This window comes from Ranitomeya variabilis, chromosome 2 (genome assembly GCF_051348905.1).
Source record: "Ranitomeya variabilis isolate aRanVar5 chromosome 2, aRanVar5.hap1, whole genome shotgun sequence".
In the NCBI taxonomy this organism is placed as follows: domain Eukaryota; kingdom Metazoa; phylum Chordata; class Amphibia; order Anura; family Dendrobatidae; genus Ranitomeya; species Ranitomeya variabilis.
In genome coordinates, this window is record NC_135233.1 from 1075212139 (window position 1) to 1075235701 (window position 23563).

The 23563-nt window shown below is 42.7% G+C and overlaps 2 protein-coding genes across 4 annotated transcripts in view; both read right to left on the minus strand.

Moving 5' to 3' along the window:
• LOC143808693 (cytochrome P450 2K1-like) overlaps positions 1 to 6515 on the minus strand; it is a 486681-nt gene extending 480166 nt beyond the window's left edge. For all 3 annotated transcript variants that reach the window (XM_077291614.1, XM_077291613.1, XM_077291612.1), the window contains exons 1-2: positions 6459 to 6515; positions 6027 to 6223 (exon numbers count right to left, since the gene is read on the minus strand). In XM_077291614.1, the coding sequence (XP_077147729.1) occupies positions 6027 to 6206 (180 nt within the window). In that variant the 5' untranslated portion in view covers positions 6207 to 6223; positions 6459 to 6515. The remainder of the gene's footprint in view (positions 1 to 6026; positions 6224 to 6458) is intronic.
• Positions 1 to 23563, minus strand: part of LOC143808691 (cytochrome P450 2K1-like) — a 1051026-nt gene that overhangs the window by 824226 nt on the left and 203237 nt on the right. The gene's annotated exons all lie outside the window — the stretch shown is intronic.

Sequence of the window (23563 nt, forward strand, 5' to 3'; positions counted from 1 at the left end):
TTGTACTCACAGATTGCCTGAGTGCATGGACGATGCGCTGTTTAACATGCTGGTGCAGGGCTGGGATGGCTTTTCTGGAAAAAAAGTGTCGACTGGGTAGCTCGTATCGTGGTTCAGCGTACTCCATCAGGGCCTTGAAAGCTTCACTTTCAACTAACCGGTAGGGCATCATCTCTAACGAGATTAGTCTAGCTATGTGGGCGTTAAAACCCTGTGTACGCGGATGCGAGGATAAGTACTTCCTTTTTCTAACCAGAGTCTCATGTAGGGTGAGCTGGACTGGAGAGCTGGAGATCGTGGAACTTTCGGGTGTGCCGGTGTACATGGCAGACTGAGAGACGGTTGGAGACGGTATTGTTTCCACCGGTGCCCTAGATGCAATATTTCCTCCTACAAAACTGGTGATTCCCTGACCCTGACTGCTTTTGGCTGGCAAAGAAACCTGCACAGATACTGCCGGTGGTGCGGAAAATGGTGGCCTTACAGTGACGGAAGGGATGTTGCGTTGCTGACTAGCTTCATTGGCCGAGGGTGCTACAACCTTAAGGGACGTTTGGTAGTTAGTCCAGGCTTGAAAATGCATGGTGGTTAAGTGTCTATGCATGCAACTAGTATTTAGACTTTTCAGATTCTGACCTCTGCTTAAGCTAGTTGAACATTTTTGACAGATGACTTTGCGCTGATCAATTGGATGTTGTTTAAAAAAATGCCAGACTGCACTCTTCCTAGCATCGGATCCCTTTTCAGGGATTGCAGACTGAGCTTTAACCGGATGGCCACGCTGTCCTCCAACAGGTTTTGGCTTTGACACGCGTTTTGGGCCAGATACGGGCCCGGCAGATGGAACCTGTTGTGATGTTGATGCCTGCTGCGGCCCCTCCTCCACCTCCGCTTCTGAACTACTGCCGCCTGCACCCTGTTCCCCCAATGGCTGCCAATCGGGGTCAACAACTGGGTCATCTATTACCTCCTCTTCGAGCTCGTGTGCAACTTCGTCTGTGTCACTGTGTCGGTCGGTGGTATAGCGTTCGTGGCGGGGCAACATAGTCTCATCAGGGTCTGATTGTGGATCAGTACCCTGAGAGGGCAATGTGGTGGTCTGAGTCAAAGGAGCAGCATAGTACTCTGGCTGTGGCTGTGCATCAGTGCACTCCATGTCAGAATCTACTTGTAATGGGCATGGCCTGTTAAGTGTTTCACTTTCTAAGCCAGGGACGGTATGTGTAAAGAGCTCCATGGAGTAACCCGTTGTGTCGCCTGCTGCATCCTTCTCTCTTGTTGTAGTTTTTGCTGAAGAGGACAAGGAAGTGACTTGTCCCTGACCGTGAACATCCACAAGCGACGCGCTGCTTTTACATTTACCAGTTTCAGAAGAGGAGGCAAAAGAGCTAGAGGCTGAGTCTGCAATGTAAGCCAAAACTTGCTGTTGCTGCTCCGCCTTTAAAAGCGGTTTTCGTACTCCCAGAAAAGAGAGCGTTCGAGGTCTTGTGTAGCCAGACGACGAAACTGGCTTCCACAGCTCCAGACTTAGGTGGAATATTTTTATCCCCACGACCACCTGATGCTCCACTACCACTACCATCATTACCAGCTGACAATGAACGCCCCCATGTTGCTGTCAAACAACTTACACGGTGAGCTATAACTTCAGTATGATTTCAATATCCCTTCACAGGTTGGTGAGACCACAAGGAAAATCAGGCACAATGTTACACACTCTGTTTTCTGTGGCACCAAATCACAGAGATGCCACACACGCAGGACTGTCACTCAAGCACAAATGTCAATATTAATCTCCCACTGTTTTCTTTTTTTTTTCTTTTTCAGGGAGACTTTAGAAACAAAATAATAAAAAATAAATAGGCTTTCTATGGCCCACTGAGTGAGAGATGGCACACACAGGAGTCAGGAGTGGCACACAAGCCCTGACTGAGGCCAATATTTTTCTCCCACTGATTGATGTAGTGATTTTTTTTCAGGTAGATTTTAGAACCCAAATCAAGCAAAAAATAAATAGGCTTTCTATGGCCCACTGAGTGAGAGATGGCACACACAGGAGTCAGGAGTGGCACACAAGCCCTGACTGAGGCCAATATTTTTCTCCCACTGATTGATGTAGTGATTTTTTTTCAGGTAGATTTTAGAACCCAAATCAAGCAAAAAAATAAATAGGCTTTCTATGGCCCACTGAGTGAGAGATGGCACACACAGGAGTCAGGAGTGGCACACAAGCAGAAAGGGCAATATTAATCTCCTACTGTTTGAATTTTATTTTTTTTCAGGGAGACTTTAGAAACCAAATAATAAAAAAACAAAGGCTTTCTATGGCCCACTGAGTGAGAGATGGCACACAAAGGAGTCAGGAGTGGCACACAAGCAGAAAGGGCAATATTAATCTCCTACTGTTTGATTTTTTTTTTTTTTTCAGGGAGACTTTAGAAACCAAATAATAAAAAAAAAAGGCTTTCTATGGCCCACTGAGTGAGAGATGGCACACACAGGGATGGCACTCTAGCAGAAATGCCAATCTTAATCTCCCACAAAAAAAAAACAAAAAACAGGGACTGTCCTACAATTACTATCTCCCTGCAGTAATCTCAGCCAGGTATGGCAGGCAGCAATAAGGAGTGGACTGATGCACAAATTAAATAAAAAGTGTGGACAAACAAAAAAGATAGCTGTGCAGAAAGGAAGGAACAAGAGGATTTGTGCTTTGAAAAAAGCAGTTGGTTTGCACAGCGTCGTACCCACACAGGCACAGCATCGCAGCTATCAGGGTCAGGGAGCCTTCTAGGGCAGCCCAATGAGCGACAGCGCTGAGGAAAAAAAAATGTAGCTTCCACTGTCCCTGCAAACAAAAGGTGGTGTTGGACAGTGGAAATCGCTACAGCACAAGCGGTTTGCAGCTTTATGTACCCTGCCTATCACTATCCCTGCTTCTGAAGAAGCGGCAGCAACCTCTCCCTACGCTCACATCAGCAGCAGTAAGATGGCGGTCGGCGGGAACGCCCCTTTATAGCCCCTGTGATGCGGCAGAAAGCAAGCCAATCACTGCAATGCCCTTCTCTAAGATGGTGGGGACTGAGATCTATGTTATCACGCTGCCCACACTCTGCGTTCACCTTCATTGGCTGAGAAATGGCGCTTTTCGCGTCATTGAAACGCGACTTTGGCGCGAAAGTCGCGTACCGCATGGCCGATGCAACGCTGGGATCGGCTCGGTTTCATGAGACGCCGACTTTGCCAAAAGTCGGCGACTTTTGAAAATGAACGACCCGTTTCGCTCAACCCTAGTGTTGAGCATTCCGATACCGCAAGTATCGGGTATCGGCCGATACTTGCGGTATCGGAATTCCAATACCGAGTTCCGATACTTTTGTGGTATCGGAAATTGGAATCGGAAGTTCCCAGTGTATGGTTCCCAGGGTCTGAAGGAGAGGAAACTCTCCTTCAGGCCCTGGGATCCATATCCATGTAAAAAATAAAGAATTAAAATAAAAAATAGGGATATACTCACCCTCTGATGCGCCCTGGTAGTAACCGTCAGCTTCCGTTTCTAAGAATGAGCAGTTTAGGACCCTCGATGACGTCGTGGCTTCTGATTGGTCGCGTGCCGCTCATGTGACCGCTCACGCGACCAATCACAGGCGTGATTGAGGAGTTTAGGGCCTGCGATGACGTTGCGGCCTGTGATTGGTCGCGTGAGCGGTCACATGAGTGGCACGCGACCAATCAGAAGCCGCGACGTCAATGAGGGTCCTAAACTGCTCATTCTTAGGAACGAAGGCTGCCGGCTACAACCAGAGCGCGTCAGAGGGTGAGTATATCCCTATTTTTTATTTTAATTCTTTATTTTTTACATGGATATGGATCCCAGGGCCTGAAGGAGAGTTTCCTCTCCTTTAGACCCTGGGAACCATCAGGATACCTTCCGATACTTGGTGTCCCATTGACTTGTATGGGTATCCGGTATCGGTATCGGCGATATCTGATACTTTTCGGGTATCGGCCGATACTATCCGATACCGATACTTTCAAGTATCGGATGGTATCGCTCAACACTAGTCATGTATGATTATTTCTCCCCAGATTGCACCATTCGCACAACTGCTAGGCAAATATTAGGTATTTTAATCAATAGATGAAGAATATTATTTAGCAATTAGATTTTAAAATGGACGTTAATATATGCTGCCACTGAGGAATATTATTTTGCGGTAAAAAAAAAAATATAGGCTGCTACACAGGAATATTATGTAGCTACTCCCAAAATGGTTTTGTATATGATGGTACTACCTAATATTATTTCCCTCTGTAAAGAGATGAACTGTATATTTTGGTAGTGGATGAAACCCTCACTATTTCAACCTAATACCACAGTCTGTTTATAATACTAACTACTATGCAACACAGTGGAAAATAACAGAGATCTGCAGCATGTACTTGCAATGATTAAACACCCAGGTGCCTGCCTGTGTTTCACTCTCCATCCTAATATATGTCTCCCTACTTAAATCCCCACCTAATAATCAAATAATCTCTTCACAATCAATCTTCAGCTCTTAATAGAGCTTTTTTTTATAGAATAACGCTCATTATAACTTTCTATCACTCTCCCTATGCTCCTTTCACTCTCCCTATGTTGAAACTACGCTCTCCGTATGCTGTTTCCATCTGCAATGTGCGCAAGATGGCACCGACAGCCTTTAATTAGTCCCTATGACGTTGGAAGGCCAGCCAATCACAGTAATGCCACACCAAAGATGGCGTCAGCATTACTGTGATTGGCAAGCCAGACCATCATATTCATCAGCTGCAAATAAAGCACCTAACATGCTGGGTGGGTCACTCGAATATACAGAAGTGAATATCTAATTACTCACTGAGTAACAAATAGCCCGAATACTGTACTATTCTTGCAAGTAACAAATAGCGCAGAATGTATTTGCTCATCACTACACATGATGTCTGATGAAATCAGCCATCATCTGCTAGAAAACATGCAGGTTCGGGGTATGTCAGCATCAAAGGCAGAGATACGACTTTTGACATACATCTACGTCAAAGGTCATGAAGGGGTGAAGTCACATTTCTTTTTCTTTGTCTTGATGTTTTTTGTGCCAAATTATTTCAAACTAGAACATGAATTTTTGCATAAAATAAAAATTATTTTTTTCTGTCTCCATTTATTTATTTTTTTCCTTTTTTTTTTAAAGCAAAAAGTTGCACGGTCTGCAAAATTTGCACAAAAAATTCAGACAGATATAAAATCTCTCCATGAGGAGATTGGAAACCATTTTTACCAAAATGTGAAAAAGTTGCAATTTTTGGAAAAGTCAAAACCATCTGGAATCCTAAAACTCCACAAGTATACAGTATTTGATTGGAACCAGTTTATATGTAACACTTATTAATGTTAGATAACACAAGAGCCACCATTCACAATAAATTAAATCACAGCTCACCACCTCCTCCTCCTGTACAATGTTCTATATGTTGTAGATAATGCAGGGTCCACTATTCACTATAGGTGAGATCACAGCTCACCTCCTCCTCTTCCTGTACAATGAATGACTGATATTTTTATATACACAAAATGAACTACAAACATAGAGTTTTTGGTTGTGGCTTCTGTCGTTACTTGTTGTGATTTTGTTTGGGAATACATAGAGTTTTTTAAATGCATTGTGCCCTAGTTGTGACCATTTGTTATAATTCTCTAGGTGACTCTAAAAATGTGTGAGGATACATGTACAGTATATATACCATATGTGTATGTGTATATATATATATATATATATATATATATATATATATATATATATTCTATATACTGTATATACATATATAGAATATATATTCAAGCCCAAAAAATACAAGCAAACTGTGTGAAGAAAGTCTACAGTAATCAAAGCCTTCTAAATATTTACTCTATTCTCTACTTATTGGCTTATTATATTCCCATTCCTTCCAGGCAACAAAATCATCAACATTTAGGATAAAAAAGTGAAATTACTGAATGTTACCTCGTGCATTGTCAGATGTGGTCTCTTCATATCTAGAATGTGCAGATTTCCAATGATTGGTAGCGGTCGCGGTCCGGGGGGCAAATTATAAGCATTTTTTTTCTGTCCAAAGAAGAACAGGACAAAAAGAAAACATAAAATAATAGACAGAACCAATGTGATGGGATCAGATGGGATCATAATACCAGGAAGGTTTTCTGTAGAGAGACAAATATAAACAAATAAGTGTGCAAACATCTATAAACATTATCCTATATTTATTTATTTATGTATTGCATGTCTTTCTTTCTTTTTCTTTCTTTCTTTCTTTCTGTCTTTCTTTCTTTCTTTTTTTCTACATTTACACAGAATATCTATAAATCTATCCTACCGTACCTAAAATCCTTCTGCATTCTCAGTATTATTTTTCTATCCCTCAGCATTTATGCTTACATTGTTAATGAAATGTCCCCGACTGATCCTGCTCTTCTGTGTGATTTTGCAGTTCTGATTCACATTATATAACACTGAAAATGTAACGTGATATTTACAATCCGCCCAGAAATTCGGGCCAATAAATTGTTTTCTTTGAGATTTGCTGATCCACGGAGCAAAGTTTTCCCGTAATAGAGTTCAGCTACAAATTAAAAATTAAATCTAACTGACTGGAGGACCCAACATGTCCATGAATAGCACAGACCAGTGGTGAGGATTTTCAGATCGGTGGTCTACATTCTCCTACAGCTGGAGCCGGTTATACACATGTCATAGCTGTTGGCTGATTGTAGGCTCGGTGGATTGCTATTCTCCATGCAAATGAAAGCTCGGACAACCAATGGGGATGGAGGAATAAGTTGCTGTCAGACACCTCCTGGGAAGACGTATCGCCAAAGAAAACAAACAGGGCAGCGTGTTAAAGTTCAAATTGCTGGATCCTTCTCTTTACCCAAATTATCCGTTGAATGGGATATTGGAGGCCTTCATTGATAGTCAGTCAATCCCACCAGTAAAGGAGTGTTCAGATGACTTTTATCTAATGTGTATGCTGGCCTTTACAGCTGAGGGGCTTTGCATTGGGCACTATGTGATCTACTTACAGGCAGGGCCGTATTTGCCACTAGGCCCTTGAGGGCACGTGCCTAGGGCGGGATGATTTTGGGGGGGCGGCACCTGAGGAAGTTTTTTCAGTTTTTTTTTATTAAATTCCGGTGTGTAGCCATTGTACAGTATAGAGCTGTGTGGCCATTATACAGTATGGAGCATCATGTGTGGCCATTATACAGTATTGAGCATCATGTGGGGCCATTATACAATATGGGGCACTGTGTGGCCATTATACAGTATAGAGCACTGTGTGGCTATTATACTGTACGCAGCATCATGTGGGGCCATTATACAGTATTGAGCATCATGTGGGGTCATTATACAGTATGGAGCACTGTGTGGCTATATTTTGTTTTGTTTATAATTAATGTTTATGAAACAGTGTGATCAGCAGTAATACGTGCCCCTCAAACTTTGTCCCTCTTTCCCTTCTTCAAAAGTTGGGAGGTATGATACCGCATTTTCAAGATCGTGGCAAGTGCTGCAAATGTCAAAAAATCCCATAGGGAATGAATGAGGCTGAACGCAGTGTTGCTGTAAGTAATCCGTTATGCGGCAGATGTGGAAAAACTGCTGGATCTGCTGCAAAAGTCTACTTTCACATCAGCTATTTTTTACAAAGTCACTGCCGATAGTGATAGTGTCATACTCACCAAAGGGGGAGGCAGCACTAAAAGTGCCTAGGGCAACATAAACTCTAAATATGGCCTTGCTTACAGGGAACTCGTCTCACCAAAAGTTCACCTATAACTTGAAGTGAAGCGCCATGGAATAAATGGCGCTATAATAATAAATAATAAATAATCAATTTGTTTGAATTCCAGCAAACTAATAACCTTTTTTACTGGATTCTAAAGACCAGGAAAGTTTTTTGTAATGTTTTTACTAAACTCTCCCCAGTCCTATTCATACCTCTCCTGCTTCCGCCATTCCTCCGATCGGCTCCTCTGTCTCCTCCCTTATGTCTTCTATCATCTTGGCTTTCCAGGCCTCTGGTGCCGCTGTTCTTCACTAGACCGCACGTTGTTGTGTGAATGTTATGCCGCAATCAGTCCCTTGGGGCACAACATAAGTCATTGACATAGAAAGTATAGCATCATAGCTTAAAACAAACCTGTAATCAGAATTGTGCTCCATAAACTACAGACACTGTCAGGTTGGCGCCATTATACTGATTAAAATTATACGTTGGTTGATGAGATCCATCTTGTGGTTGTTGTTTAATATTTATTTCTAGCTTTCAGTTTTTGAGATTCTCGTGCTTCTGGGCGGCCTGTGGTCGAGGCTGTGTGGCCTGTAGATGGCGCTTTATGTGGTGCTCGGCTTACATACAGTGGGGCAAAAAAGTATTTAGTCAGTCAGCAATAGTGCAAGTTCCACCACTTAAAAAGATGAGAGGCGTCTGTAATTTACATCATAGGTAGACCTCAACTATGGGAGACAAACTGAGAAAAAAAAATCCAGAAAATCACATTGTGTGTTTTTTTATCATTTTATTTGCATATTACGGTGGAAAATAAGTATTTGGTCAGAAACAAAATTTCATCTCAATACATCCTTTGTTGGCAATGACAGAGGTCAAACGTTTTCTGTAAGTCTTCACAAGGTTGCCACACACTGTTGTTGGTATGTTGGCCCATTCCTCCATGCAGATCTCCTCTAGAGCAATGATGTTTTTGGCTTTTCGCTTGGCAACACGGACTTTCAACTCCCTCCAAAGGTTTTCTATAGGGTTGAGATCTGGAGACTGGCTAGGCCACTCCAGGACCTTGAAATGCTTCTTACGAAGCCACTCCTTCGTTGCCCTGGCGGTGTGCTGTGGATCATTGTCATGTTGAAAGACCCAGCCACGTTTCATCTTCAATGCCCTTGCTGATGGAAGGAGGTTTGCACTCAAAATCTCACGATACATGGCCCCATTCATTCTTTCATGTACCCGGATCAGTCGTCCTGGCCCCTTTGCAGAGAAACAGCCCCAAAGCATCATGTTTCCACCACCATGCTTTACAGTAGGTATGGTGTTTGATGGATGCAACTCAGTATTCTTTTTCCTCCAAACACGACAAGTTGTGTTTCTACCAAACAGTTCCAGTTTGGTTTCATCAGACCATAGGACATTCTCCCAAAACTCCTCTGGATCATCCAAATGCTCTCTAGCAATCTTCCGACGGGCCCGGACATGTACTGGCTTAAGCAGTGGGACACGTCTGGCTCTGCAGGATCTGAGTCCATGATGGCGTAGTGTGTTACTTATGGTAAGCCTTGTTACATTGGTCCCAGCTCTCTGCAGTTCATTCACTAGGTCCCCCCGCGTGGTTCTGGGATTTTTGCTCACCGTTCTTGTGATCATTCTGACCCCACGGGGTGGGATTTTGCGTGGAGCCCCAGATCGAGGGAGATTATCAGTGGTCTTGAATGTCTTCCATTTTCTAATTATTGCTCCCACTGTTGATTTCTTCACTCCAAGCTGGTTGGCTATTGCAGATTCAGTTCTCCCAGCCTGGTGCAGGGCTACAATTCTGTTTCTGATGTCCTTTGACAGCTCTTTGGTCTTCACCATAGTGGAGTTTGGAGTCAGACTGTTTGAGGGTGTGCACAGGTGTCTTTTTATACTGATAACAAGTTTAAACAGGTGCAATTACTACAGGTAATGAGTGGAGGAAAGAGGAGACTCTTAAAGAAGAAGTTACAGGTCTGTGAGAGCCAGAAATCTTGATTGTTTGTTTCTGACCAAATACTTATTTTCCACCATAATATGCAAATAAAATGATAAAAAACAGACAATGTGATTTTCTGGATTTTTTTTTCTCAGTTTGTCTCCCATAGTTGAGGTCTACCTATGATGTAAATTACAGATGCCTCTCATCTTTTTAAGTAGTGGAACTTGCACTATTGCTGACTGACTAAATACTTTTTTGCCCCACTGTATGCATTTGTATGGGCTTATGACAGGTCACTGATCCTTAACTGACCTGACTCCTATTTTACATAATTCATAGAATATTGTGAGCTCTCCTTGTCCACTTTGTCTGATCCTGTGTTGTCTAATCTGTATCATGCTTCAATACCCGACATGTCTTCAATCCAGAGAAACACAGTCCGCACCAGTACTAGTGGCCATCCTGTCTTCTACCCATAGTCATACAGACTCTACCAGTTCCAGTTGCTGTTCTGCATGCTACCCAGAGCCACACAGTCTATATCTGTACTATTGGCTGTCCTGTCCTCTACCCAAAGCCGCACAGTCTGAAACAACACCAGTGGCCATCCTATCCAGTCTAGGACACTGTATCCAAACCAATGTCTCTGACCATTGGTGTCAGCTGCTGCTGTTCAGGAAATTGACCTGGAGTGGTACCTGACAGCTATCTGCTGCACAAGCCTGACTTCATCATCAGGGGCTCCTATAAAAATCAGGTAGCTGGTCCACTATGCTTTTCCAAGGTATATCCGGCCTGTAGTAGGTCCAGGATATACCAGGAGTAGGTACAGAAGGTTTTACTAAAAAGTGATGGAGTAGAATCTGTAATAATGATATAGTATATTAGCAAGTAGAGGTGGGCGGATGCCTAAATGTTCGGATCTGCAGGGTTCAGCCGAACAGTTAAAAAAGTTCTGGTTTGGGTACCAGAACAGTACCCGGCTTCAAACCGGGACCCTATTCACTTGAATAGGGGGCACAAACATCTAGTGTTTGCCATGCTGTCTACTGCTCCGCCTAAACCACTGCCGCTAACAACAGTGAGAGCATTCAGTAGTTGATGGAAGTATTCACCAGTCAGCGCCTGGGCTCTAGATAAATAATTTTTAAAAAATAACAGGTTCTACTGTATTTTTGATAAACACTCAGGCAAAACTGAAAGCAGGGAGCTGCAACCCTCAGCTGTCAGGGTTAGCATGGGTAGTTATCAAGAATAGTGGGGTCCCCACACAGTTTTTTAAAATTATTTAAGTAAATAACTTAAAAGAAAAATGCGGAGTCCCCCAATTTTTGACAACAAGCTTTTCTAGAACAGTCAGCTGAGGGCTGGTATTCTCAGGCTGATAGGGGGCCATTGATATTGGCCAACCCAGCCTAAAAATAGCAGCCCATAGCCACCCAGAAAAGGAGCATCTATTAGATGAGCCAATTCTGATTCTTTGCCCGGCTCTTCCCACTTGCCATGTAGAGGTGGCCAGTGGGGTTTATATTTGTCTGGTTGATGTCTCCTTTGTATTGTGCGGTGACATCACGACTTAGTGTTGGAGAGGCACCCATAAGACACCCATCCATTACTAATCCTGTAGTTATATTGTAAACAAACACACACTGAGAAGATAGTACTTTAACCCCTTCCTGCCATGCGCCATACATTTACTGCTTTGCAGGAGCTGCGTTCCTGCAAACAGCAGTATATGTATGGTGCCACAACCGCACGGCCACACTCTGAGCACCGTGGAACTAGGTGCGGATGTCAGCCTCCTTCCCTGCCTCTTAGATGCTTATTAGTGATGAGCGAGTGTACTCGTTGCTCGGGTTTTCCCGAGCACGCTCATGTGGCCTCTGAGTATTTGTGACTGCTTTGAGATTTAGTTTTCCCTGCCACAGCTGAAAGATTTACAGCTACTAGCCAGCTTGATTACATGTGGGGATTCCCTAGCAATCAGGCAACCCCCACATGTACTCAGCCTGGCTAGTAGATGTAAATCATTCAGCTGCGGTGATGAAAACTAAATCTCCGAACACTAACAAATACTTGGAGACCACCCGAGCATGCTCTGGAAAACCCGAGCAACGAGTACACTCGCTCATCACTAATGCTTATGTGATGCTCTCCAGTGGAGAAGCATTGTAGAGTATCAGATGAGCAATTTGATGCTATACAATAATGACCCACCCTGGGACAATGTAAAAAGTTTTAAAAAAATTTAAAAAGTGTAAAAAATCCTTTTAAAAATCCCCAAATAAAAAGCAACAAAAGAAACAAATATTTTTCCAATAAATACATTTATTTATACAAGTAAAAATCTAGACAATAAAAGTACATATATTTGGCATTGCCGCATCCGTAACGACCCACTCTATAAAACTGTTCCACTAATTAACACGTCAGTGAGCATGTAAAAAAACTACACAAAAAACAATGCTGTATCATCATACCACCGAACAAAAAGTGCAATAAAATGTGATTAAAAACTTGAACGTAAGTAAAAATGGTACAGCTGAAAATGTGAATTTGTCCCACAAAAAACAAGCCGCCATACAGCTCCACCAGCAGAAAAATAAAAAGTTATAGCTCTCATAATAAAGTGATGCAAAAATAATTATTTTTTCAATAAAATAGCTTTATTGTTTAAAGGTGCCAAAACATAAAAAAAGATATAGAATAGAAAGCGATGAAAAAGTCATGTGCCCGAAAATGGTACCAATAAAAACATCAGCTCATCTTGCGAAAAACAAGGTCTCACATGACCACATGACTCTGTCGACTGAAAAATAGAAAAATTATAGCTGTCTAAATATTGTGATGGAAAAACTAGTTTTCGCAATATAAAGCATCTTTAAGTGTGTGACAGCAGCCAAACATAAAAACCCAATATAAATCTGGGATCACAGTAATCACACAAACCCGAAGAATAAAGTAATTTATACCGCATAAAGAAACGGTGTAAAAAATAAATAAAACCAATTCTTCACATGCTGTTGATTTTTTTCATTCTGCTTCCAAAACATCGCAGCAAGACTCGCACACATTTATCCTGCGCACTACGCTGAGCGCTAACATTGGGATTTCAGTGTAAATCTCTATCCAAGAAGCATCTTTTCTCCTTGGGGAGATTGACATGCTAAGCAGCCACTGACTTGTTGGATTGCTACCTTCCAATAGGTGGCACTAGAGTTCTAGTTCTCTTCCTCTCTGAAGAGACAATTTGCATAATTAGTGTAAATCTCTGAAATACGTGATTAATACAGAGTCCCCGATGGAAGATTTCCTATAATTAGGAAGGTAGAAGCACTGTGGATGTCATAGATCCTGTGATCCAGTGGTGTCTGTCTTTTTTAGGATTGCATAAAAGTGCCATCGGCCACAGTTTTGTGCACTTCTGAAAAGTATGACGCTGAACAGAGGCCAGACTGAGTCCACAGTGACTCTGCTTCCTCATTATAGTGAATGGATCCATCGGGGGTTTCATCTGTAACGTCACTCAGACATTTAGATTGAATCCCCGATGTAAGTGCTCAGCATAGAGTGCCAGATAAATGTCATCATAAATATTATTTAAAATGTTCCAAATAAAAGCTTCAACTCAATCCACAAAAAGCAAGACCCCACTCAGGTTCATCAACTGTTAACAGAAATATAGGGGGCTTCCACGTTACTGGTAGCACAGAGACTCTGGAAAAGCTAAATGGATCCTCGCCTCGCAAAAGAAATTCAGCAAATTCTCCGCTCCCAAATCCAAATGCCTCCCCTCTCTTCTGAGCCCCAGTGTGCCTAAACCACATTTTGACTACAGGGGTCATGCCCCTCTGGTGAATGCAACACTTGTGGTTTCATGGAATATACTAAATCCTTTAGTAATCCAAACGATTCTAATGTATATATGTTGAAGGATTACATAAACTGTATGACGCACAATGCTGTTTATGCCCTTGTTCACCCGAGTCCTAAAGTGTATGTTGGTCAGACATCCCAGGAGCTGCGTAAACATATGGAACAACACTTGTCCAATATAAACCTGGCCAGGTCAGATTTAGTTAAGGCTAGGTTCACATTGCGTTAATGTGTGCACGCTAACGGACAGCGTTGCACGGCGAAAATGTCGCAATTAACGCCGTGCAACGGGTCCGTTAGCGCACCCATTGACAGCAATGTAAATTTCGCCTGTAGCACATCGCTAGCGTGTGCCTTTTTCGGCTCGCGCTAGCGATGTTCCGTTCTTTTGTGACGCGCCGCGGACGCTGCTTGCAGCGTCCGCGGCACGCCCGAGGTCCGTTCCCCGCTCTCGCAGATCGGGGATCTGCTAGAGCGGGGACGTTAACGCGACCCCTAAACGCGGCCCCGAAAAAAACATTGCGTTAGCGCAATCCGCTAGCGCTAGCGCTAAACGGATTGCCCTAACGCAATGTGAACCTAGCCTAAGGGGAAAACCCTATCCTCTGTGACTTCTCATTTTTTGGAACATCACGCTGGGCAAACATGTGGGCTTAGTCTTCAAAAGATTGGTCTTCAAAAGATCAACCCTAATATTCAAAAGATAGATCGCCAGGGTGAGCTATTGAGATTGGAATCAAGGTGGATTTATGAACTCAACTCTGAGTCCGGTTGGCATTAATGAGGATTTATCCATTACAAGTTTCTTCATGACATGAATTGTGGTTATTCTTCTTCCCACCATATTAATTTTTCAACATTCATACCCCCCTTTTTTTTGGGGGGAGGGTGATGGGACATGTCCTGGGTTGGGTCATTTTTTCATGTTTTCATGGCCACATATCAGTATGTTTAAGTCTGCATCATTGGATTTCTATTCCCCTAACTTCATCTCACAGCTGTTACCATTTGGTTTTTTACATTTTCATTTTTTGGTCTGTGGGTAATGCTCACATAGGAGATTTATCGGTTGGTTCATGTGTAGTTGTTCATTCACCGATCCAAAGTTCTGTATTTCTGATGGTGAAATATTGAAATGAAAATTGTTGTTCATGTTATAGTGATTGATTCCCTGTTGTGATTGAATACTCCTTTGTAAGTTCTGGATTGAGAGTATGCTCATATATTAATGGTGTTCTGGATCGATAGTTTGCTCACATATTAACCCTTTTCTGCCATCTGACGGAATAGTACATCCAATGTACAATCCAATGCAGTGAGCCGCATCAAAGCCGGGATATGTCAGCTGTTTTGAACAGCTGGCATGTGCCATAGGCACAGGCGGAATCGCGATCCGCTCGTGCCTATTAACAAGTTAAATGCCGCTGTCAAATTCTGACAACGGCATTTAAAAAGTGCTTCTGGCCATCGGGTCGGAAATACACACACTGTTGACCCTTGCCACGTGATCAGGAGTCAGCGGTGCGACAGCATGACAACCTGAGGTCTCCTGAAGACCTCTATGGTTGTTGATGCCAGATTGCTGTGAGCTCGAGGGGTTAAAGGGTTAATAATTTTTATGTAGTAAAATTTCTATGAACTTACTTTTGAGAAATAGAACGTATATATTTATCGTTTTCATGTGAGGAGCATTTGGTTGATTTACGCATGTGTAGGAAATTATCTGTATAGTGGATATTGCTGGACGCATAGCGTACTAGTAGCGGTACTTGATTGCACCACTTCCGGTGAATGGGACGCAGGCACATCATTTCCTGTGGCTTGGAACGCATATGGCTCTCCAGCGCTTGCTCATTCGTTTCTTTCAGACAACACATGACCGGAACCGCTCAACAGGCGTCAGTGCTTGCTGTGTGATATGCAAGTGCACTTGCACACTTTATATAAGGACTTGACTTAACCCATAACGACTTCCCCTGATGAAGCTGCTTTAAACAGCGACATGTGTTGGGCAGTGCGGGCTGCATGAAACTTCACTGGGTAACTATGATGATTGGTACCATCCTTTAATGCCAGGACTTTCATGAGGAATGGGACCATTCCAGGAAATCCTTTTTCCTTGTTTGCCATCTGGTGATTTATTATTAATATAGTTAATAATGAACACTTCACTGTGGCTTTGAATACTCTCAATTGTGTTGTTTTGTCACTAGATGGTCAACTCATCATCCCTCCTGTGAGTCTGTTCATTATATAATTCACGGTTCTTACTCCTTGGAGTGTTATATACATAAGAACATGCATTGTTTAAATATTTATTATTGAGAGGAGACACATTTCTTTCTCTTTCACTTGCCTGCTCTCTATTTCTTTTGCATGTCGCTCCGTGTATGGTTTAATTGTTTTAATTTAATTAATTTTCATGGTGATTTATGTCTGTTTGCCATTTTTGTCTTAATAAAGTCTTTTTTACTGATGATAATTGCTGTGTGTGCACGTCTTCTTGCGCTCCTTTCTCTTGGTCTCGGTTCACATTTCAGTTAGTGCTTTGGTTGCACCTGGCTGCAGGACTAATTATCTGTATCTTATGTGGCGCCCACTTTTTCCATATATTCCATTGCTTCTCTTCCCAGTTGCTGGGGTTCTTGGTGGCGGCACACACATGTTTTGATTAATATATAGTTGATCAGACACATTGCGATCTGTAATATACTGAAATAGCTTATTACTTGTGTAATTATTATTATTTTTTCAGTGGTACATCTTTAATGGCTTTTGAAATTAATGCCAGGGAGGCGGTTTGGAGCAGTCATGGTGGACAGGCCCTTTTTGATATGGGATTTGATTTTAACAAATTAACCAGAGACTTGATTGAAATGCATAAATGTATAAGGCTATGTTCACACGATGCGGTTTTTGCTGCGGATCCGCAGCGGATTTGAGGCTGCAGATCTGCATCCTTTTTCCATGCAGGGTACAGTACAATGTTACCCTATGGAAAACAAAATCCGCTGTTCCCACGTTCCTTTTTTCTGCTGGAAAATCCGCGCCGATTTTCTGCGGAAAAAAAGAAGTACCATGTCAATTCTTTCTGCGGATTCCGCAGCGGGTTTCCACCTGCACCAATAGGAAAGTGCAGCTGGAAACCCGCAGTGGAATCCGCAGAAGAAAAAAGACACAAAACCGCAGTGAAAAGCACCGCGGATTTGCACAGTTTTACCAAAAAAGGACCTGAAAATTCCGCAGCAGGAAAAGGAACGTGTGAACAAGCCCTAACTCTTGTCTGGTGGAATGTACGTTGCCTAGAGGCAGGGCCATATTCAGAGTTTCTGATGCCCTAGGCACTTTTAGTGCTGCCTCCCCCATTGGTGAGTATGACGCTATCAGCAGTGACTTTGGCAAAAATCCCTGTATGAAAGTAGCCTTTTGCAGCAGATCCAGCAGTTTTTCCGCATCTGCCGCATAACGGATCACTTACGGCAACACTGCGTTCGGCCTCATTCATTCCCTATGGGACTTGAGGACATGAGCGGCACTGGTGGTTTTGCCGTGATCCGGCAAATGCGGTACTTGCAGCAATGGAAAAAAAACACTGCTAGCAGTGTTTTTTATCTCACTGCAAGTGCAAAACCGCAAGTGCCGTGCATGTCCGCAAGTAGCCATCACTACCTGTCCCTGCACCTTGCTAGCTCTTCCCTAACCATCCCTCCCTGACCTAAATCTACACTATAAAGCTTTAGAAAAACAATTTACTAAATGTCATATTCCTCTGATAATGAGGGCTCCAGGCTACGGCGTAGACTGGGACCGGCAGTCTCTGGGTCTCCATCCTCTCTGTGCACACCCTCAGTCCCTGCCTCACTGCCTGTGCACAGACCTCCCTCCACCGGACCCGGTAATCACCACTCGCAGTAGCATACCGGCCGAGGCGTATCTAGGTTTTCTGGCACCCAGGGGCAAGAATTCATTTTGACGCCCCCCTCTCCCCCAAGGACATATGCGATTTGCACACTTCGTCATATACCGATGAGCCGCTCTCCATAATGCTCTCAATGTTCAGTGAAAAACTGAGAGAAGCAGAAGAGAGAAGCTCGTTATTACAGGATCACAAGTATGAAAATCGCATGTGAGTGAAGTGTCCATGTAATGACTACTGGAACCTGCAGAGCTGAATCCTGACATCGCAGCTTCTGAATTCTCACAACTAATGCACTGCACACTTTTAGGATTCTCCCTTGCAGGTGGACGGTCATGTCAGCACAAGCATGGGATTTGTATAATTCTGACCACATTCTGACCAGACGTGCCCGGCCTTGCTCAGTTCATTTTCATTGAGTGAGGCCACACATGTCTAGTCAGCGCATGACTGCATGTATGTGAATCGCCAGCACGAGAGAATCCTGACAGCGGGCAGTGTGCACTGTGAGAACTCAGAAGTCTGCAGTCACAAAGAATGATTGCAGACTCATTACAAACCTGGACATTCTCTTTAATGCTCCTAACATAATAAAAACATGAGAATTAGTTAGTATCACAAATAACATTTACATCCAGGTACTTTATAGATGACGTCGTCTCTGGAGTCGTTCTTCTTTTCTTCATCTTTCTTTCTTTCAATGTTCTTTTTATTGAAAATTTTAAGGTTAACAGCGGATTAAAAGAATAAGATATTTTGTACTAATGATCATTAAACAATCAAGAGAGAAACAAATTGGTACAAAGAATCAGAACAAAAGATCTCTGTTATCATTCTCTCAAAAGTATTTGTAACAATAGTAGTAAACAAAGTATCGAACGGATATCCTCTTGTAAAGAGAAATAATTTAGAGCAATTATCAATTCAAAAAGAGAGGAAATGAGAAAGTATAATTAAGAGGGAATGAGAAAGAGAGAAAGACGAGAAGGAGGGTAGGGAAGGGAGGGAGGGATGGGGGAAAGAGTGAAGACACACTGGAATGAGTACATATATTTAATGACTATATCCCAGAATAAAAATTAGACTGAGTTCTGAATCGGGCCCAAGGGTTCCAGACACTTTGAAATTTGGAAAAGGAATGGTGAGTTTTGGCTGCTAGTTCTTCTATGCAGTACAATTGATCCACTTTGAGGTAAATTTGCTTAGTAGTGGGAATATCTTTAGTATTCCAATTTGAGGGGATCAAGGATTTACCTGCCGCTATAGTAAATTGTGACAATTTGGAAGCATTCTCGTCTCCTGGCCATAATGGAAGGTTCAAGAAGACATTTTCCGGCAATAAAGCAGTGTTTTTTCCTAGTAAATCTTGGATGATAGAGGCTACTGCCTTCCATAGAGGGATAATGGATGAGCAGAACCACCATATGTGTAAAAAGTTGCCATCAACAGCATCTCCAACAATTGGAATTTGTGGAGCGATGCCATTTCTTGATTTGACTGGGAGTTAAATACCATCTGGAAATAATTTTAAATGAGTTTTCCTGAATGCGCACGCAGGCAGAAGGACCATGTGAATTTTTATATATAGATATATTTGATCTGAGGATCTGAGAAGGAAATGCCTAGATCTTTTTCCCATTGAGCTAGATATGCTCTTTTCATTGAAGTGTCCATTTGGAGCAGAGATTGGTATATTATAGAGAGAGTCTTAGTGGGTATTTTTGATCTGGCACATAGGGTTTCATAAGGCTTTAGTGGTCTACTGAAATCAATTGGGTGGCGGCGCTGGCCAACGAGAAAAGAAAGTTTACCATATTGCAAAATTGTCAGGCCAGAAAGTCCCGGGATTTGAAGCATGTCTTGTAAGGGAAGAAGTGTCCCGTCCACGATTAATTGCTCATGTGGGATATGGGCCGCACAGCTGGGGAGTGAGTCCAAAAGGTCAGTGACCCTGGTCAGTGGTGAAAGAGGGGGCATCAGTGCAGGGCCAACTTTCTTCCATATTTTAAAAGTAGCTAAGGTGTGGATATTGTTTAGTTTCGGTGGAGTCAAGTCCTTGGTGTGACCCAGTAACAAAGAGTGCAGAGATATAGGGGACATTGCTTCTTCAATGCTTAGCCATTGTTTATCTACTGATTTCCTGATCCAGTGGATCGTTCTTGAAATATGTGCTGCCTGGTAGTATTTTAAAATGTCTGGAGCTCCAATCCCTCCCAAGTCTTTCTGAAGAGAAAGCGTTTTGGTGTTAATGCGTGATTTACCTCTTTGCCAGATATAGTTAAAAAATAAGGAATGCACTTTAGATAGGAAGGAGCCCGGTAAATGAATTGGGAGCATGTTAAGAATGTAAACAAACTTTGGGAGAATAATGCTTTTTAAAATATTTTTCCTGCCTATCCAAGATAGGTATGTGTCTTTCCAAGAGCGGAGGAGTGTAGTAGTGCTTTCCAATAGTCGGATATAGTTAAGAGCGAAGAGATCTTTATCCGAGGCGCACAACTGTATGCCTAAATATGTTAGTTTTTTCGGCTTCCAAGGGAAGGGGAATGCCGATTTAAGGCTGTTAACTATATTATTGGGTAATCCTAGGTTTAGTAGCTCAGATTTGGATTTGTTTATTTTAAAATTGGATAGTTTGCTGTAACTATCCAAAGTGTTCATAATGGCTGGAATGCTTCTTAATGGTTTTGAAATTATTAATAATAGGTCGTCCGCAAACGCCGCCACCTTAAAATGGGTATCATGAATATGAAGGCCTTCAATATCAACGCATTGTTGTATGGCCTGTAGTAGAGGTTCGATTGAAAGTACGAAAAGAAGCGGTGACAGCGGGCAACCTTCTCTTGTGCCATTGAATATCTGAAATGAGTCTGTAAGCGACCCGTTGATTCTGATCCTGGCTGAGGGCAAGGAGTACATTCCCATAATAGCCGATATCGAAGATGGGGGAAAACCAAATTTTTTTAATGTTTCCTGTAGGAAAATCCAGTCAACCCTATCGAAGGCTTTCTCAGCATCTAAGCTCATCAGTGCAATCGGTATTTTCTTAAGTTTTGCATATTGCATAAGGTGCAAGACTTTGTACGTATTATCCTTTCCCTCTCTACCTTTCACAAATCCAGATTGATTCAGGGAAATCAATTGAGGCAGCACAACAGCCATTCTATGTGCCATTAGTCTCGCATATATTTTTAGATTTGTGTTCAACAATGAAATCGGCCTATAGCTGCCACACTGTTCCGCATCTTTCCCTTCCTTATATATCAGTGAGATCCTGGCTTCCAGAAATTGGCGTGGGGCTGTTTCCCCTCTCTGAAGAGACTTGCACATATTGAGCAGGTGGGGAAGCAAAATTTCAGAATTGGATTTATAGTAATGTGCTGTAAAGCCATCCGGTCCCGGGGCTCTTCCCTTGGGGCACTTCGACAGGGCCGACTGGAGCTCCACAAGAGAAAATGGCTTGACTAATCGCTCTTACTGAGATATGGATAGGGCTGGGAGATTTAGACTATTTAAGAAGATTTGGATGTCATGCTTTCTCAGGCTTTTTTCTCTTTCTCCCTCCTCAAGGCGTAATTGGTATAGGGACTTGTAATAGTTCAAAAATTCTTCCTCAATCTGAGAGTAGTTTTGAGTTTTATGATCTGCTTTAGTTTTGATAGAATGGATAAAAGTGCGGGCTTGCTTCTTTTTAATAAGTGTCATAGTTAATTTAGAGGCTTTATCCCTATGCACAAATATGCGTTTTTTCCAGGAAGCAAAACATTTCACTGATTGCTCTCTGAGGATATCCCTTAGTCTTTGTCTTTTGGCTGAGGGCTCTAGAAGAGTTTGTGGTAGTAAATTCCTCTTATGTTGGGATTCTAAACATTTTATCTCCTCATGAAGAACATTCAGTTCTTTATTTTTGGTTTTACTCAGGTGGGATGCTATGGATATATGCTCTCCCCGCAGCACTGATTTGTGAGCTTCCCACAATATTAAGGGTGATGCTTCAGCATTGTTATTTAATTCAAAATACGTTTTAATGGCTTTAGTGATGCAAGATTTAGTGGAAGGGTTATCTAGGAGTGAATCATTCAATTGCCAGGATCTGTTTGGGGAGAATTGTTTAGATAAAATTAGCTCTATCATTACATACAAGTGATCTGAAAATAAGGAGGGATTTATATCTGCTTCTTGTATGTTGGGTAGTAAAGATCTAGGTGCAAATACGTAATCTATTCGGTGGTAGGAGCCATGTGGGTGAGAGAATAAAGTGAAATCTCGTTTAGTCGGATGCATGTAGCGCCAAATGTCTACTAGGTTTAATGAGTGGAGAGTTTGTTTCAGTCTAATGAAGTCCCTAAGAGAGATTGCACTTTTCTTTTTTGTTGTATCTATAGAGGGTTCTAGGGTCAAATTGAAGTCTCCACCAAGTATGAGTGTACCTTCTCTATAGTCCCTTATTTTTTGAGTGTGGCTAGAATCCATTTTAGTTGCTTCTTATTTGGAGCATAGATATTACAGATGGTGACAGCCACCCCCGCCAAAATTCCCTTTATCATTAGATAGCGACCATTTGGGTCAACCGTCTGGTTATGAAGTAGAAATGGAATATCTTTAGCTATGGCTATCGACACTCCTTTAGATTTAGTCTGAGGTGAAGTATCATGAAACCATCTGTCATAGTGACCTTTCCCAAAGGTGGGGATCTTGTTGCTAGTGAAGTGAGTTTCTTGTAAGAGTAATAAGTCAATACCTTTTTTCTTGAAGTATGAAAGGGTTTGGCCTCTAGATGACGGGGAGTTGAAACCGTTAGTGTTGAAGGAAAATAACTTGAATATCTTCTGGTAATCAGCCATCTGGAGGAAAGTCTTGATGGTGAGGGTCATCCCAATGTGTCTGAAGGAAGGTGTAGAAGAGAAGGGGGAGGAAGTATAGAGGGAGGAATAAGAGAGTTTAGAAAAGAGAAACTTTATAATGAGAAGAAACACAGCATAGCACTCAACCAAGTGCAACATATCTAGAACAAAGCTGGAGCTAGTAACTGTTGCCAGCTAGGAAAGAGGCAATCTAATTGCAATGAACATAACATATCTAAACTGAAAACTATTATTTTATATATCAAAGTGAATCTACACAATGGATTATAATTAGTGTTGAGCGATACCGTCCGATACTTGAAAGTATCGGTATCGGAAAGTATCGGCCGATACCGGCAAAGTATCGGATCCAATCCGATACCGATACCCGATACCAATACAAGTCAATGGGACTCAAGTATCGGACGGTATTCCTGATGGTTCCCAGGGTCTGAAGGAGAGGAAACTCTCCTTCAGGCCCTGGGATCCATATAAATGTGTAAAAGAAAGAATTAAAATAAAAAATATTGCTATACTCACCTCTCCGACGCAGCCTGGACCTCAGCGAGGGAACCGGCAGCGTTGTTTGTTTAAAATTCGCGCTTTTACTTGGTTACGTGAAGTCCCGGCTTGTGATTGGTCAGGGCGGCCATGTTGCCGGGACGCGGACCAATCACAGCAAGCCGTGACGAAATTACGTCACGGCTTGCTGTGATTGGTCCGCGTCCTGGCAACATGGCCGCCATTAACCAATCACAAGCCGGGACGTCACGGGAGGCTGGACACGCGCCCATTTTAAAAAGCGCGCGTGTCCAGCCTCCAGTGACGTCCCGGCTTATGATTGGTCACGGCGCCATGTTGCCGGGACGCGGACCAATCACAGCAAGCCGTGACGAAATTACGTCACGGCTTGCTGTGATTGGTCCGCGTCCCGGCAACATGGCCGCCATTAACCAATCACAAGCCGTGACGTCACGGGAGGCTGGACACGCGCGCTTTTTAAAATGGGCGCGTGTCCAGCCTCCTGTGACGTCCCGGCTTGTGATTGGTTGCGCCGCGGTCAACCAATCACAAGCCGGGAGGCTGGACACGCTCGCATTTTAAAATTTTAAAATGGGCGCGTGTCCAGCCTCCCGGCTTGTGATTGGTTGATCGCGG